Raw genomic sequence first — 16147 nt, 5'->3', positions numbered from 1 at the left:
GCTTCAGAGAGTACAAGTATCTCCATCACACAAACTGGAATTTGCTACACACGCAAAGGCCCCACAATGCAGAATTCCCAGTGCAGGCAGACTACAGAGAGCATTTCCTCTGCCTGTGCTTCACCCACCTTCCAATTTCTTTCACTGCTGCTTGCAAGAGATCTGCAGGCTTCATATACCAAGACAAGACGGTAGCAACATTGATCTTCCCCAGCGCACACAACTGAAGTGCATGGGACTTCAGTAGTTGCTTCCTAAAGATCTAATCCATCCCACAACAGTAAACCCCCAGAGATGCAGGACAGCAGTCCCCAAATAACTTCCGAATCTGAGCCTCTCATCTGTGACAGAACCTGTACAGAAACCTTCCTTCAAAGGGCAGCCATTCTCCTTTAGGAGAGCTTCACCAATTTAAGTGAAACAAACACCTACTCCGTTTATTTTCTTATTGGTTTAACCTGCTTGTTCCGTGACGCAAACCCTGAGAAAAGTGGACTAAAAAATTGTTATGCTTACAGTATTTTACATCATTACCTCTGCCTTCTGCTGAAGTGCTACTTCATATCTTCTCAGTGAGGCATAACCAAAAGCAGTGCACATCTCCACATTAACAGTTCACTGGTTGATTTTGTCATTTCCTTCTACAGAAGCAGCCAGAAGGTTAATGGCAAAATAAGCTGTTTTCTTTATGAGTAAGGACTGTTCCTTGGGAAAGAAATTCTCCTACCAGAAAACTCACCTGCTAAGGCAACCTGATCTACAGCAAAGTAGCACAAAGTAAGAATCACAGATTTAAAAAAATACGTAAGTAGGAACATCTGTTCAGCATCTCAAACAGTTTTGAGGATTTAATCTCTCAAAATATTTACATAAACTAAGAGAACAGCTACCACTGAAAGTTATAGATCCTTCTGACAAATCCACTCCCAAAAATATTGCTTCTATGTAACTGTTTGGATGGTTAGATAAAATGTCATTAAGCCTTCAGCATCTAAACATTCAAAACAACTTTCAAAAGCCCTGTTCAATAAACTATTCAATAAACTAATCACAAGCTTTTCGTCTGTGTATCTGTCATCTCATAACACATTATCAGAAGTTAATTCTTTTTTTAGTGTTTCAAAGACACCATATCTATTTGTAAAATTAGAAAAATATTTTAATAGAGAAGACTCTATAATTTCTGTTCCTAAAATTAAAGACGCTTCTTATTTCCAGTGTTCCACCATTAAAAGATGTGAAAGATACATATTTACACTGCAGCTCACCCAGGCTATCTACCATAGTAAAAATAAATGCAGCTAAAATGTATTTTTGCAATATTTCAGCTATTTCCAATATTGGTTTCTGCAAGATACAAACTGGTCAGATGGATAAGTAACACTGCATATTGTAAGGAAGCTGTATCACAAGGAAATATAAAAATTAAGAACATATTTGAATGTTACCTTTCAACCATCAATGTGTATTTGACGATGACATTTAAGCAATTCACTGGTACAAGTTTAACCTTAAGTATATGGTACGCCAAATATTCTACCAGACTAGTGCATATTAAGTCCTGTAATTTCTGTTCCCAGATGAAAGTTTTGACTACCAAACCAAATATGAGAAAAAAAATAAGTGCAATGCAATTCAAGTACAGTATTATTATCCCACCTTGTCACAGAAATAACATGTTCCCAGGCTTTACAATATATATCTGGGACAAAAACTAGCCTAGAAGCGTACTGCTCAGTCTTCTTTTAGAATGATTCTTACCATCAACAGCACCATACAGCACACGAGGCGTGATGCAATTAGGAGCATTGCAAATCCAAAGGCAGCAATACCTGTCAGCTGAGCCATATACTATTAAGTGTTCAGTTACTACCACAACTCTAGCTTGTGCAAAGATAAGGCAAATGCCCCAAACTCCCCCATGCCTGCATCTCAGGTGATAGGGAAAGGATTTCTGCAAAGTGTGCTAAACTTAGTTTCTGAAAGTCTTGAATTTACAGCAATTCAAATATGCAGTAAAAGACAACTTCAGAGGCCAGCAGTGTTTCTGAGCACACCCTAGCATCTTAATTCTACACTTCCACAGGTACAAGGAAGCAGAACTGTCTGGGGCTGTGCTTCTATCAATATACTTCTGTACTAAGCAAGAAGAGTTTCTTCTTTTACATACGTCACCTCAAAGGCAAAACAGTGAAGATCATTTTGTTCAGGACGCAGGAACACTTAACAAAAAAAACAAACAAAAAACAGCCACCATCTACTTTTTGAGCTGGTATATACCAACTCAGCTTATTTACCCAAATAAGAGAAACCAGTTACGCTGTAAGTTTTTAATCAATAAATCAACTTTGAAAAAGATTTATTGACACATTTGCGGCACTGAAGTTTCATCCAAAGTTTTACATTAAAACTCAAATTTGTTTCATCTTTAAAATGTTTGTCAAAAAACACACACACACCAAACACAGCATCAAATAAGGTGTGCCAACCCACAGTTCGAAGGAAGTATTTAGAACTTTTCATCGTACATGGCCTTCACATCACAGGAAGTTACATTACCGGAATGTTAATGACATTACAGTATTTGAAGTCTGTTACAATTATAATTTAGAAAAGGAAAAAGGAAGTTAAAACATAAAAGGACATAATACAGTAAACAAATGACTTCTAAGACATTGGAGCAAAGTTTAAGAAATGGCTTGTGGAAATCTCAGTAAGAACATCTGCTTTCTTACCACTTTCCCCATCCCTTTTACAAAGAAGCATTTAGAGTAGGTAACAGTTTAAACTGTCATCTACACAAGGTAATACTGCAACAATAGAGAAAAGAACTGTGAACCATATGGCTGCCATATCTAGTTTTTTATCAATCAATTTATACTCTCCAGAAAATATATCATCTTTTCCACTTGATTTAAAACAGAAGGCAACTATTTAAAGTGACAAAACATATATTACAGTGTAAAAACAAAATAAATCAGATGAAAGATTTCAGAACTAAAAATACATATATACACACATTCACTGGTAGTCCCAAACACTGTAGTCACAATCCTCTCATTCAAAATTAGTAAGACAGATTTGACATTGGTTATACTAACTTTTATAACAGTATAAAAATTCTTCACCCTGTAAAATTCTTCAGAAAAAAATAAAAAATCTATACCTAGTGAAGATTTAATATTGCACCAAAAGCTGAAATTAACAAGTTAAACTTATAAAGTGCTGAACCCTTCCAAAGTCATGCCATATTATAGATCTGTACTTATCACGGTTCACATATCTTGGATACATTAAGAATTTGCTGTGGTCACTTGATTGCAGGCTTCAAAGAAAAGACTGTGTGAGGTAGAATAGATTCCTTCAAGATCTCTGCCACCTTACGGAACGTTAAGCTGTGCAAATGGCTCTGTCACAGGAAAGGGCTCCAAAGCTTTCTCTGCATTTTTCCAGTTGTGAAAGTTTTCTTTGTACCATTCAACTAGCATGTAAAGAATGTTGATAAATCAAATTGAACAGAGATAACAGGGAAATTCAAGTATTTCCACAGATATCAAAGACTACCAACAGACTAATATTTCATTATGCAAGAATTTAAACTATAATGTTCAAAAAAATCTAGTTTGTCTTTACAAATTCTATATTCAAGATTTATTGTACCTATAAAAATTACTTCCAGTACCTTATGCTACTTTTAATTACGAACTCACTACATAAAAAGGAGCTAATTTTATGTAAAATTAAAATGATAAATTCATTCCCTTTAGCTCGTCATTAATTAACCTATAGACTCAATTTTACCCCCCTCTCTCCCTTTCCCTCCTCCCATCACTTCCAAATCTATTCAAGTAAATGGCATCAGACATACTTGTTTTCTCTATTCCTTCTTTCCAAGGCACTTTAGGTCTCCATCCTAACTTGTGCATTTTTTCTGAATTCATTGGGTATCTCATGTCATTGGCAGGTCTGTTGACAAATAAAATGCACAGGGAAAACAATTTGGTTAGACTTCTTCCATTAATTAGATACACAGCACTTCACGCTGTCTTCAAGCCAGCATTAGGTATGCTTCAGTTTTGAAAATCCCCTTCAACTTGAACAGATTACACTGCATTCCAAAAAAAGTGACAACCGAGAGCAGCTACAACACAATTCAGTTTGCACAACTACTTAGAATTGACTAGAATAAATATGAATTAAATGTCTTCACACAAAAATTAATGCTAATCTCAAATCACTGTCAATGCAAATTGGTGCATTTGCAGCTCTTTAGACAACCACTAAGTGAGGCAGTGTTTTCTAATAACAGCATTCACATTTCTCATCCTGAAAGCCCACAAAATATTCACACGCTTCAGATCTGAAGTACAAAGATTTCTAAAGCACTGCCGTTACAGTGCCTCATTAGCTGCACAAACTTAGTATTATCAAATATGTAGAATCCAAACTGCAAGATTCAACGCAGAAAGACATTTCCTTCCACTAAGTACAGCACACACCTTTACTTCCACAAGATGTCAGTAAGGTCATCTAGCCCAGCCTTCCTGCCTTACTGGTATTAGCATACTGAATAGTTAAGGTACACATGTGGACAGAAGCAAACTACTTACCAGTTACTAAATCATGATCTCAGGGAGAAACACAACTAGTTTTTCCATAGCAAGTAACCCCCAGGACCTAAGTCTATCAAAATCAAATAATCATTTGTAAGGTATCCTAATATTCTTTTATAAGGTCCCAACCTTCTTTTAAAGATGTATTCCCATGCAGCTAGTTTTCCCAAGCCCATATATGTTTATACATTAGCAAACAGGACAAAACACATGAAGAACCATCTCAGTTGGAACTACACTGAAACCTACTGAACACTCGCATCATGTGCTCAAAGGGAATTTGTTCAGGTCCTGTGACACATTTAGATAGGACTCTGAAAAATACTTCCTTTTAGAGAAAAATTAGTATATTTAAAAAAATTTCAGTTGCCAAGAAAACCACCTAAATATGAACAGAAAGTGAGAATTCTAAAGGCCACAATAATACTTAACTGCTATCTGCAGATATGTGATTTCTAATCACTCCAGAGAAAGAGTGATATCGGAAGGATGCAGAGTCATTGTTGCTGCAGAAAAGAAATGGAGATAAAAGAACAGAGCCAAACCAAGCCTGCAGTTAAGGGTTACACACAGGAAAAACACGTATAGAAGCTATCCATTTTTGCTGCTTTGGCACCTCAAAGTTTTACATCTACATTTAAGATGGCAGGTTTTTATCTTAAGCTAGGAATTTAGTTAGGTACATCCTTCTGTCTGTGGAGTGTGGGTCTTACATATAAAGCACATCCAAATCTGAACTAGCCACATTAACACCAAAATACTAAAGCTAGGTGAGAGACAATTGCATTCACCTCTCAAGGGATGTTGAGGACAAAGTAGCGAATAAATTATCCTTAAAGAAAAGATTTAGTTACTATGTAAAACCAGTCCTTTTCCCAGAGCAAACTTCAGCAGTGAGAAGTGTGAATAAAGTCTGTAGACAGCCAGACTTTGAAGATTTGAGGTAAATCCTCCCAAAGCAGTACACGCTTTCCAAAGATCCAAGTAACTAAAAATATTTTTTTTTACTCTTTTTTTAAGTAAGTATACTATACAGATCGTAGACATCAAGTCCACAAGCAAAAAAAAATTAAGAAAGCGAAATATCTTTCAATGCCTCAAAAGTTATCACGTGATTTCTAAGCACTCCAGAGAAAGAGTGATATAAGAACTAGGGAGAGACTCGTTGCTGCAGAAAAGGAAATGGAGATAGAAGAACGTAGACAAACTAAACCTGCAATTAAATCTGGAAAAGTTATCCCAGAAACACTTTTGCAAATAAGGATGTAAGTGTCCAGCAGGAGACCTTCAGGACAGAGCTATCCTGTACATGCTTCGCAAATTTTTTTTTTTTTTTTTTTTTACCTGTCTTTGACGTAATCCATCCAGTGCTCCATTTCAGATTCTGAACTGGTCTTCTTTATCTAGTAAGAAGGGAAAAAGGAAAAAAAAAAATCACCCCCTTGTATTTTGCACCATCTTGACATACATTTAAAACTAGATTTCAGTCTGTCATGGAAAAACAAAAACCAAATAAAAATGGTCTTATGTCTAAACTGAGCTGTCAAATTACTTAAACCAATTCCAATACTTCTCCCTCATCCAGGCACTTGCTAAACATTCATAATTCAATTGTTGTATTTTAATCCTACACATTCTCAAACCAAAAATAGTCAACATGGAAAAAACATCAAATGGTTTCTAATTGCTACACCAGTTACGTCCCAGTCAGGACAGCCAACTCAGTGCCTGTACTGCACATAGCACGGCTGCCACAGGAAGGTTAGCACATCATTTTTCTATGATCCGCTGCAAGCACTAAACTATCTCACAGAGCAAAAGGTTTATAGAATTGTTTATATGGGCAATGACAAGTATTGTAACTTTTTACTCACTAAGTGGATTAACTCCTTAGCAAGCTGGGCAATGGACATCTCAAAATTAGTTCCGATGTTATAAATTTCACCTGGCTTCCCCTCCTTCAGAACAGTAAGGAATGCTTCTACAACATCAGTAGCATATAGGAAATTCCTTCTTTGAAGTCCAGAACCATGAATACAGCTTAAAAAACAGGAAGAAGCAGAAGATTTTTGTTAATCCCTAAACAGAAGCACTCAATTAAAATGCATCTTAAACTGTTCTACTGTTAGAAGTCACCTGAAGGTATTTTAAATTAAATAGCTGACATGCAAACAATCCTTCAGCTTTTTAAAGAAATCCTATTACTGAAATAAGCAATTCATAATTGAGTTATGAAGTTATCATTTCACAAACCATACAACATTTATAACTAATTAGTTTTACAGCAAAAATACCACACACAAAAAAGGTACATACCATTTTCTGTTCTGTTGCAACAAAGATATAAACTTTGGAATAACCTAAACAGTTGAACATCAAGAAAACAAAAGAACATTATTTTAGAAGTTGTTATTCTGCAAAGAACACAGTGCTTCACCATTAAGTATCATTACTTTAATAAATAAATTTAAAATGTTGAAATAAACTTAAGTCTAATCAAAGAATGCATTAAGCCTAGAAACTGCAAGCTTTTTTTTTCCTAGTATAAGCAGAGTATTTTGTAAGCTACAGTTGCCTTTTGTAAATTTCAGAGGAAATCAATTTTCGTTTGTTTGTTTTAAGAGTAAATGCCTCTATTGCATTGTAACTCTGACCTTTCTGGTCATCCATTACAAATGAGAAGTTATAAACTTAGTGTTTTTACATATGAGAATGGTTCCATTACTTTTCACACACAGAAATGAACTAGAGTCTAAAGAGGTATGACTACCGCAAACTGTTCAGAATATAGTTTGACCATACAGCAAGTTGCAGTAAACGTATAGCAAAAAAGTACCAGTCATTAAAATAATTAAATTTGGAAGAGAACCAATAAAGAATTTAAAGGTAAGTAAACACTAGTGAAGTGATAGACGCCAGCTTGCAGCATGAATATTTACAATCGTATTATATTTGGCTGTATGCTTAGATACGTTCATCATGGCCCAGAAACTTCACAACAGTTGGTCCCTCTAATAAGTTTTCAAATTGAACACACAGAAACCTTTTTTTAACTTCTTCACTTACTTAATACCCTAAACATATGAGTAGCCATACCAGTTATGTCCATTTTAGTGGACTAGTATAGTCCATTTTACCTAGTATTGTTTTTAAACGATAACTAGAAGTGGATACTTGAGGACAAGTTTAAATTCAAAGGAACCAAGTAGTGATACATCTCAGGAATATAGTCCCAACATCAGGCAATCCACAAACAAACATTTGCCAAGCCACAGTAAAAACACACTTTAGAAAGTGTTGTCTATCTGCAACATCTGTCTATCTCCAATAACACAGGGAAAATAAATTTCTTATTTGGCTAAAAACAAAAATAGTAAAAAAAAAAAAACAGCTACATTTCAAATAAATTCATTCCACTAGTGTATTTCCATTCATTAGCACAGCATGGTATTACCTACAAAGGCATCTCCCTCCCACTAATAACTATTCTAAATTGTTATCCTGCAATGTACTATAGAGCTATGTAGAAAAAAATACAAGTCTGTTTGTGCTACTTCTCACCATGTATCTGATTGCTAAAAGGTTCATCTTCTCTATTGCCCATACAGGTTGGAACATCTCTTTATACCAGATTCCTCTCTTAATTTACTTTTTTAAACGTTGCCTCAGTTATTTAACATTCCTAGCTACAGCAGGTAAAAATGTAAATTCGAGTAATTTGTAGGGGAACCCTGCCAGTTGAATATTCTTTGAAAACTAGAAAAAGTACAGAACAAAGCCATTGCAGGTAAACTCTTGTAAGTAACTGGAAATCTTTAACCGATGCTTTACTGACAACCAGAACACACGTATACATTGTACTGATGGGAAAACGCTTTAGCGTGAGATCAGAATATACAACCACAGGTAAGCACTGACTAATATACTTGCAAGACAGCGCTTTTTTGGAAAGTCTGTCCATTCTTATGAGAAAAAAAGTGGCATTACTAAAACCTTAAACTATAGCATACCGAAGCTAAGAGTAAAGCATGAGTTTGACTTACTTTTTCTGGATACTGGTGTGGCCCATAAACATTACTGCTTCGCGTAATAACAACTGGAAACTTAAGAGCATTAAATATGCATGTCATTACATATTAAGTATATATACTAGTGAAAAACTGCAGGCTTCTTGTTGAAGAATAAATGATGACACACTTGCAGTGCCTAATAAAATACCCAAAAGCTTTTACAACCATTAATTAAGCTATCCATACATCTGCCTCCAGGCCTATAGTGACAGATGTTCCCAACCTCTCAGTCTTCAGAAGGACTCACCATAGGACATTATGCACATGTATCTGGTTGACTGAACACTTCCTCCTTACTGTACATAAAATATTGCAGCCATTAACATCATATTCAAGTCAACCTCATGTCAAAAACAGCTTTGCAGAATAACATGTCAAAAGCACTGAAAACTCAAAATATCTTTGCTTAAATTTAATCATTTTTTCAATCTTTTTTTTCCACGTTTACTCTAAGATTAGTCTTAAAACAGTTTGAATTTTGCATATTCTGCTTATGTGTATCTGGATGTTCCTCAAGCTTACCAATGTTTTTAAAATTTTTACTGTTCTCTTTGACCATTTTATCAAAAATAACTTTTCAGACATTACAACTCAGATTTTTTATTTTTCAATCTAAAAATAATTGACCACTCTCCAGCCTTTTGCAGTACATCACCACCACTAGGTGGCTGATATACTCTGACCCATCCAAACTACAAGACCAGAAACCAGGAAAGAGGTGACACCACGTCATCTACTACTGACTTTTCTTTTATACTCTTACACACATAATGTACATTTAAGTATGAGCTTCAGAGTTTTTGAAGCATGCATTAACTTACTTGGTACCTTTCCCAGTAAGACTGAACAAAACACTCCGCAGCTGCTTTAGAGGAGGCATAGGGATTTGTAGGACGTTTTGGTGAGGATTCGTCAAATTCCTAAAACAAAAGCTTGCATTACTCAATTTCTTTTGCCCATGTAAGTCTTAAAGTTATAAAAGCTACAGCTGCAACTGAAGTAAACATCCCTAAAATACTCGGGCACACCAGACTGAGAAAGATACCCTTCCATTTAAGAAGGAGACAACCAATAACCCAAGACAATATTTATCAAACACGAGTCAGCCAGAATATCAGCAATAACACTTTTATACTTCTAGCCAAGTACTTCACAGTAGCAGATCCTTAGATATTTACCCTGCAGAAATAATAACAATTGCCACAGGAAAGTTCAATCCTCTTCAGGCTCATATTGCTTCTGAGTGCACCATAGCACCAGAGCCAGTAAATTGAGCTTTGAGTCCTAAATAAAATTGGTCCACTCCCCCTTTTCTATAAGCTTTCTTCTCTAAAGAAAATAAAATGTCAGCCCACAGCCTTTCAAAACCAAGGCTTCAACAATTCTGTCTTGTTCCTCGTGGCTACCCTGCCACTTCTATTTATTTGTCACTTGAAAAAAAGAGAAACAATACTAAAACAAAGGAGGGACTCTACAGTTGCTAAGGTTCCACTCACAACTATCACCTATATGCATGACTAAAAGATTCACTGTTCCTGTCTGGCCCTTGCCTCTGAAATTACTTGATCCTGATTTACTTTTTGACTTCCTTCCATCCCCCCCACCCCCGAAAAATATCTTTAAGAATCCCTACTATGATTCACAAGGGGTATCTATCTCTTTGAAGCATTAACATGTCACTAACGACACCAATCTGACTGACACCAACAAAAAAACTTCAAGACAATTTTGATACTTGGCTTCCTAGAAGCAATCAGTACCTACTTACACATTCAAGTATTGTCAGAAGTAGCTCAAAATCATACATTTAGAGAGGATAAGGAAAGTTCGAACCTCATGAACTTCCAAGCTCACCTGATCAGTGCTGCCTCCGTATACTTCATCTGTACTGACATAGACGAACTTCTCCACATTGGCTTCATGTGCAGCAGCTACCAGTACATTCGTGCCATAAACGTTCACATAGGTGAATTCCAGGGCGTGCCAAAATGAAAGATCTACATAAAAAAAAAGATTAAATTTAGGCAATACATGGCTTTCTATTGAACCATAATATTAAGGGCAGCAATACAGACTGGGATTTTATCACTAGTTCTTTGATTGTCAGGATAGCATGGTCACCATTAAATGAAGTAACTTTCTACATATACTTGAAAATAAAACTTTTGCTTCAAAAGAGAGGCCAGAATGAGGAACAAAAGCTTATTAGCTACAGATGGTTCAATTTGAAATAGCTCAAGTTAGCTTCATTTAAGTGGCAGCATAACTAATTCCCTCCTCCACTAGGAAGTGCCAAGCTCAGTCAGAAAAGTATCACTCAAACACCATCGTGAGATACATTCATATACACCCATTACTGCTAATAAACCACCACCTGTTTTAACTCTTCAGATTGTTCCACTAACTTAATGACTTTGGGCATATCAATTTTGACAATTCTGAGAAGTATTTTCCTGGAGAATTCTTCAAGGACTTTTGCTCACGATGAACAGAATATGATAGGAATACTTCTCATTAACAGTTTTACTGAAGAGCGATAATCTAAAACAGGTACTTCTGCCTGTTTTCTCTGTTTTTAGAGCCCTGGCAGTACTCTAAAAGGAGTTACACTCACTCTTAGCTTCTACTCTATAGTTTTTCCTGCAAGGTTGCAGACAATCAAGTGAAATTATCTTCATGACTCCACTACTACTGTGTAAGTTACACGTGTCTAGATGGAATTTAAAATATCTTTATAAAAAAAGCATTTCCATTTATACATGGTAAAATAATTAAGCACTTTAAAGCTGTAAACATCTTAAGTTAAAAAGCCCACCAAACCTTCAATCATGTATTCTGTAAAGATATCAAACTGTATCTTTGTTTTAAGTGAACAGGGGGGGAAAAAAAGATAAAAATTATCAGTATACTGTTTGAAACAAACATACACACAAAAATAATATCAAAACATGCAACAATACTCACCTACATGAGTTTGGGCTGCAAAATGAAGGACTATGTCAATTTTCTCAGTTTCAAAAAGCTGTTTTATAAAATGAGGGTCACAAATATCCCCCTAAACAGTAAAAAAAAATCATTAAGGAATTAATTTTTTTTTTCTTTCAGTAATGAATATGCTTTAATTTGAATCAAGCATCATAAACAAACCATTACAACAAAGGAGGCACAGGAGAAAGTTTTGCAGTAAGTACAAGCTTGCAAAGCCAAAGCATTTATATCAGAATCACAGTATTACTCAGTTTTTTCTTTAAATAGCAATAATAGAAAACTAAGATTGTCCAGTCAAAAGAGGAATTTATATCCTCAGAGAGCAAACAAGATACGAATATCCAGAGTTTTAGACACAAGATGCTTTCTTTTAGTTCTTCAGAGATACAAATACAGCTACCAGCTGAGTTTGGGGCAAAATACCAACGCCGTATTGCTTTTTGAGCAACAGCCTCAACAACAGGTACCCCATTTCAGACTTTATATCACTATCTAATATAAACAATATCACCCCCAGAATGCACACAACAGAAGTACAGTGTAAGCTAAGGTCAGAACAAGCGCCTACAGCAAATAGGGAAGTTTCTGGAGTCTGGCTGGCAGACAGTGACACCTAGTGGCAGTATAAGAGGTGAAGTTCATCCTCACTGCTGTCAAAATAGATGGATGTCTTCCAAGGGTATTTTTTTTTATTATTATTACCAGAAAAATTGATGTATTTGGAAAAGAGTCAGGCATCAACACACAAGCCGTTTGTTAGTCTGATACAATCAACAGGAGCTTTCAAAGGTAAATACAAGCTGAGAAGTAGCTTTTGATAATCATCTATTGCCTCAACTTAAACAAGACAGTACTTCAAAAGCTACGTCGGGGGAGGAAGACTTCTGTATTTTCAAGAACAAGGCAATTAACTAAATATAGTTCAAATGCGCCTACCTTTTAAGAAGTTCTCAAGCAATGATTCTGAACAACTGCCTCAAAGAAGTACTGTATGTCAGAAACAGAAGGAAGATCTACTGATTTTCCTGTTTCTCATCCCTGAACACAAATGAAATACTCCAGCATACACTTCGGATCCATATACTATTTTTAATTAATATTGCTAGAATTAGTCACTTTTTTTTTTACCTGAAATTCAAATTAAATATTTTTTTCTTTTAAGATTGCTTTCAATAAGATCACTCAAATGGATATTTTTCTTCTAAAAATACTGTCAGATGTAGACTTTGCCTCAGACTTAAGAACTTAAGATGATTTTAAGAATCTCAAGGTACTTTAAGAAAGCTTTTTAAAAGTAACTTGTATTTACACAGGCCTCCCCATCGTCAAAAAAGTGTACAATTACGGAAATAATACTCAACCTTTAACAAAGCACAGGTTCTTCTAGTATACGTTGAAAGACACCATGCTGAACAAGAACATAAATTGCAATTAAAACTGTTGGAAGTACTACAATATCTTTCATACTGCCCCTTATGATGATCTTTAAACCTTTACTTCGCCAACTTTTAAAACAAAGAACTTTTCTACAGCATTTATCCTTCCTGCTCTCTCTGTAGGCCAGCAGTAGCATCGCAATTCTAATCTTCGGCTCAGAGTGTTTTTTCAGTGCATTTTTTTTGGTCAGAGTAAATACCTTGTCAACTGCACGTAAGTTCTAACCAACATTCTTTCAAAATAAACAAATTAAAAAAAAAGAGGAAAACACCACACTAAATTCTAACTGAATAGCTGGAACGAATTACTCTTATTCTCACAGTAAGTCTTGTGAGAACATATTCCTACTCTAGTTCAGAAGCAGCATTTGCCATCCTCCTGCTCTGTTTACAAGATGCCTTCTAGAACTCCGTGCACTGGTAACTAAGCACCAGTACATATGCAGGTAACAAGGCCTTTATTTAGCATTCATGTGTATCACATTGTATACTGAAAGGTGTCAAAATTAGGAAAAATAACAAGAAAACAGCTTAGTACATATCCTCTTACCCTTCAAGCAAATTTTATCCAGCAGCTCAGGAATAAACATTTATGAAAATAAAGAGAGAGGTTTACGAAAACAGCCACTGGGGTAACCAGATGTGTGGAAAAGTTAATTTCCCAACACTGCCTGAATCTAAGAAATAAGTTAAGTTTAAATCTTTTACCTCTGAAAAAGTTTTGTCAGTTTAGTGGATGGCTGCTATTTCAGAAAGTTAAGCTATGGGCTTCTCTCTGATGTCCTGCAATTTCAGGCAGCCTAGCTCAACAGAGAGACAAGCATCAGCACGGACTTAAACGCAGCAAAAGAATCTCAGCACACAAACCTAGCAGTCTGAATATTTATCTGAACAATACATCTAAATCTGTCTCCTGTCTGAAGCCTAAAATGTTGGAACAGTAAACTGATTTAACTGGCAACAGTTTAAAAAGAAAGGACATACCTTGAATCTAGACCTGTTCCAAAACAACTACAAAGTACACAACACGAACAACAGTAAAGGTGAGAATGTAGCCTGATCCCTAACACAAATAGAACAAAAAAAGAATATAATGCACACCATGGAATATAATGAGCTGCAGTGTTTGAAGGTGCAAAACCTAAGAGAGTGTCTAAGCATGAAGGAGCCAAATCAAAGGCCATCTTGCCCACCCCAGTTATCAAAAGCAGTCTTAAATGAATCATTCCTAAAGCCAGTTATCTCCATACTCAGCCTTTTACCTTCTGAACCTTTATTGCATAATAAAATATATCACAATTTTCAGAAGACTGCTGCAAGTAAGAGGCTGAACACATTGTCACACAACTGCATACTGTCACAGACTTTTCTGGGTGAAACATGGATTCTATTAATAAAGTATAGAACTCCAGTTAATGCTGTTGTGTCAAGCTGAGTGTCAGGCACACCGGCATATTCCAAACACTGACTTATTTTCTACAGGAAATTAGTAGGAGTAATCTCCATTTTCATTTATGGTAAAACAGTGGTTTTATACCTACGTTTAGAGGAGCTCTGGAGACTACATTACCATGATACAAACACACACACACAAGAAGTTAAGTTTCCTAGAAAAGAAGGCTTTATCACCTGGATAAACTTGTAGTTTTCCTTCTCAGAGACAGTTTCAAGATTCTTCAAACTTGCACAGTAGTCGAGCTAAAAAGAAATACCCACAGAATATCAACAAATAGTCTTCATAAAAAACAAGCAAGCCAACTCAGCTCCAACTCAATTACTAGAAAATTGAAAATTAAAGTAAAAATTGCTTTTCAAAATTTTGCAAGCAAACATTATGAAATATGAGAAACACAGAAATCTGAAAGATATCCTTAGATCACAAAACTTCATAAGTTCTTAAGATCTCTTCTTCTTAACACCTCAAACTTAAAAGTCTCTTTTTTCACAAATAATAATTGATATATAGTTATTTGTAGCAGGCACATAACTGTGAGAATGAGCAGCAGTTAAATTATTTTTGCTCAGGAACAAAGGGAGAGTCAAATAGAAGTTTAACAAATAACAATATTTTAAATAAATTTCAACACAGTGTAGTTTACACTAAAAATCTTTAAAAATGGTGTTCCCTAGTAAAAAGGGAGGCAACCCACTTACCTTATCTAGATTTATAATCAGATAGTTTGGATAGTTTTTGACGAGGGACACAACTACGTGTGAAGCACTGCAGGATGAAAGAAGAAAAGTGGATTTTTCAATTACATTGTTAGCTTTAATGCAACAAAGTGATGACAAATCAATACCAGTTAATAAATCGATACCAAGCTATATCAGTCAAACAATATCAAAAGTCAGTTTAGCAATATCAAAGGCTACGGGGGAAGAAGGAGCTGTACAGACAGGAGAAAAAGCACCTCACTGAGAGATTTTAAGATATGGCAACATTATTCTTTCAATTACTGCATAGCTTTAACTGAAAACAAGATTAAAAGTTCGTGCTGTAACAAGAAAAAAAATCACCTTAAAAAAGAAGTATTATACACTACAGTCAACTGGCACTTTTATGATTTTCACAGCCTTACGTTTATATGTTAGGTACATACTATATATATACATATATATATATGAAGTATACACGTATATATTAGAATATAGGTTTGGTATTAGGTAGAGCTCATTACTCGACTTTTCTAAGTTATAATGCCAACTCCCAACCCTCCACCACCCTCCCAACCCTCCACCATCCCTCCCACAGGTGTAAGAAGAGGTGACTTTGGGCGGTATTTTTTCGGAAGCAGCCCCCTGCAGAGGCAGCCGCCCCCCGAGGCCCCCCCCTCCTCACATGAAGCCGGCGCCGCCCGTCACCAGCAGCCGCTTCTCGAAGCGCGGCGCCGCCGCCGCCACCGGCTGTCCCGACATCACCCGCGCTTTACGGCAGCGGCACGACATAGCGGCCACCCCCACGGCCTTACCCCTTACCAACATCCACCTTTTTACGACGCTGCGCTGCCTTACGGCGGAGCCCGGCAACCGCCACGTAGGA

At 36.1% G+C, this 16147-nt stretch overlaps 1 protein-coding gene across 1 annotated transcript; it reads right to left on the bottom strand.

The window, feature by feature from the left end:
• Positions 1-2323: 2323 nt before the first annotated feature.
• TGDS (TDP-glucose 4,6-dehydratase) lies at positions 2324-16073 on the bottom strand. The gene is made up of 12 exons (XM_066986932.1): positions 15947-16073; positions 15262-15328; positions 14737-14805; positions 11648-11738; positions 10538-10680; positions 9505-9603; positions 8657-8716; positions 6930-6973; positions 6488-6653; positions 5958-6016; positions 3869-3966; positions 2324-3481 (listed from the first exon to the last, which is right to left on the bottom strand). The coding sequence occupies exons 1-12, from the start codon at positions 16051-16053 to the stop codon at positions 3381-3383; spliced, it is 1104 nt and encodes a 367-aa protein (XP_066843033.1). The 5' UTR covers positions 16054-16073; the 3' UTR covers positions 2324-3380.
• Positions 16074-16147: the final 74 nt, after the last annotated feature.

Source organism: Anser cygnoides, chromosome 1, assembly GCF_040182565.1.
Source record: "Anser cygnoides isolate HZ-2024a breed goose chromosome 1, Taihu_goose_T2T_genome, whole genome shotgun sequence".
NCBI classification, from domain to species: Eukaryota; Metazoa; Chordata; class Aves; order Anseriformes; family Anatidae; genus Anser; species Anser cygnoides.
The sequence above is the reverse complement of the archived record's forward strand: the minus strand, read 5'-3'. Positions and strand labels throughout refer to the sequence as shown.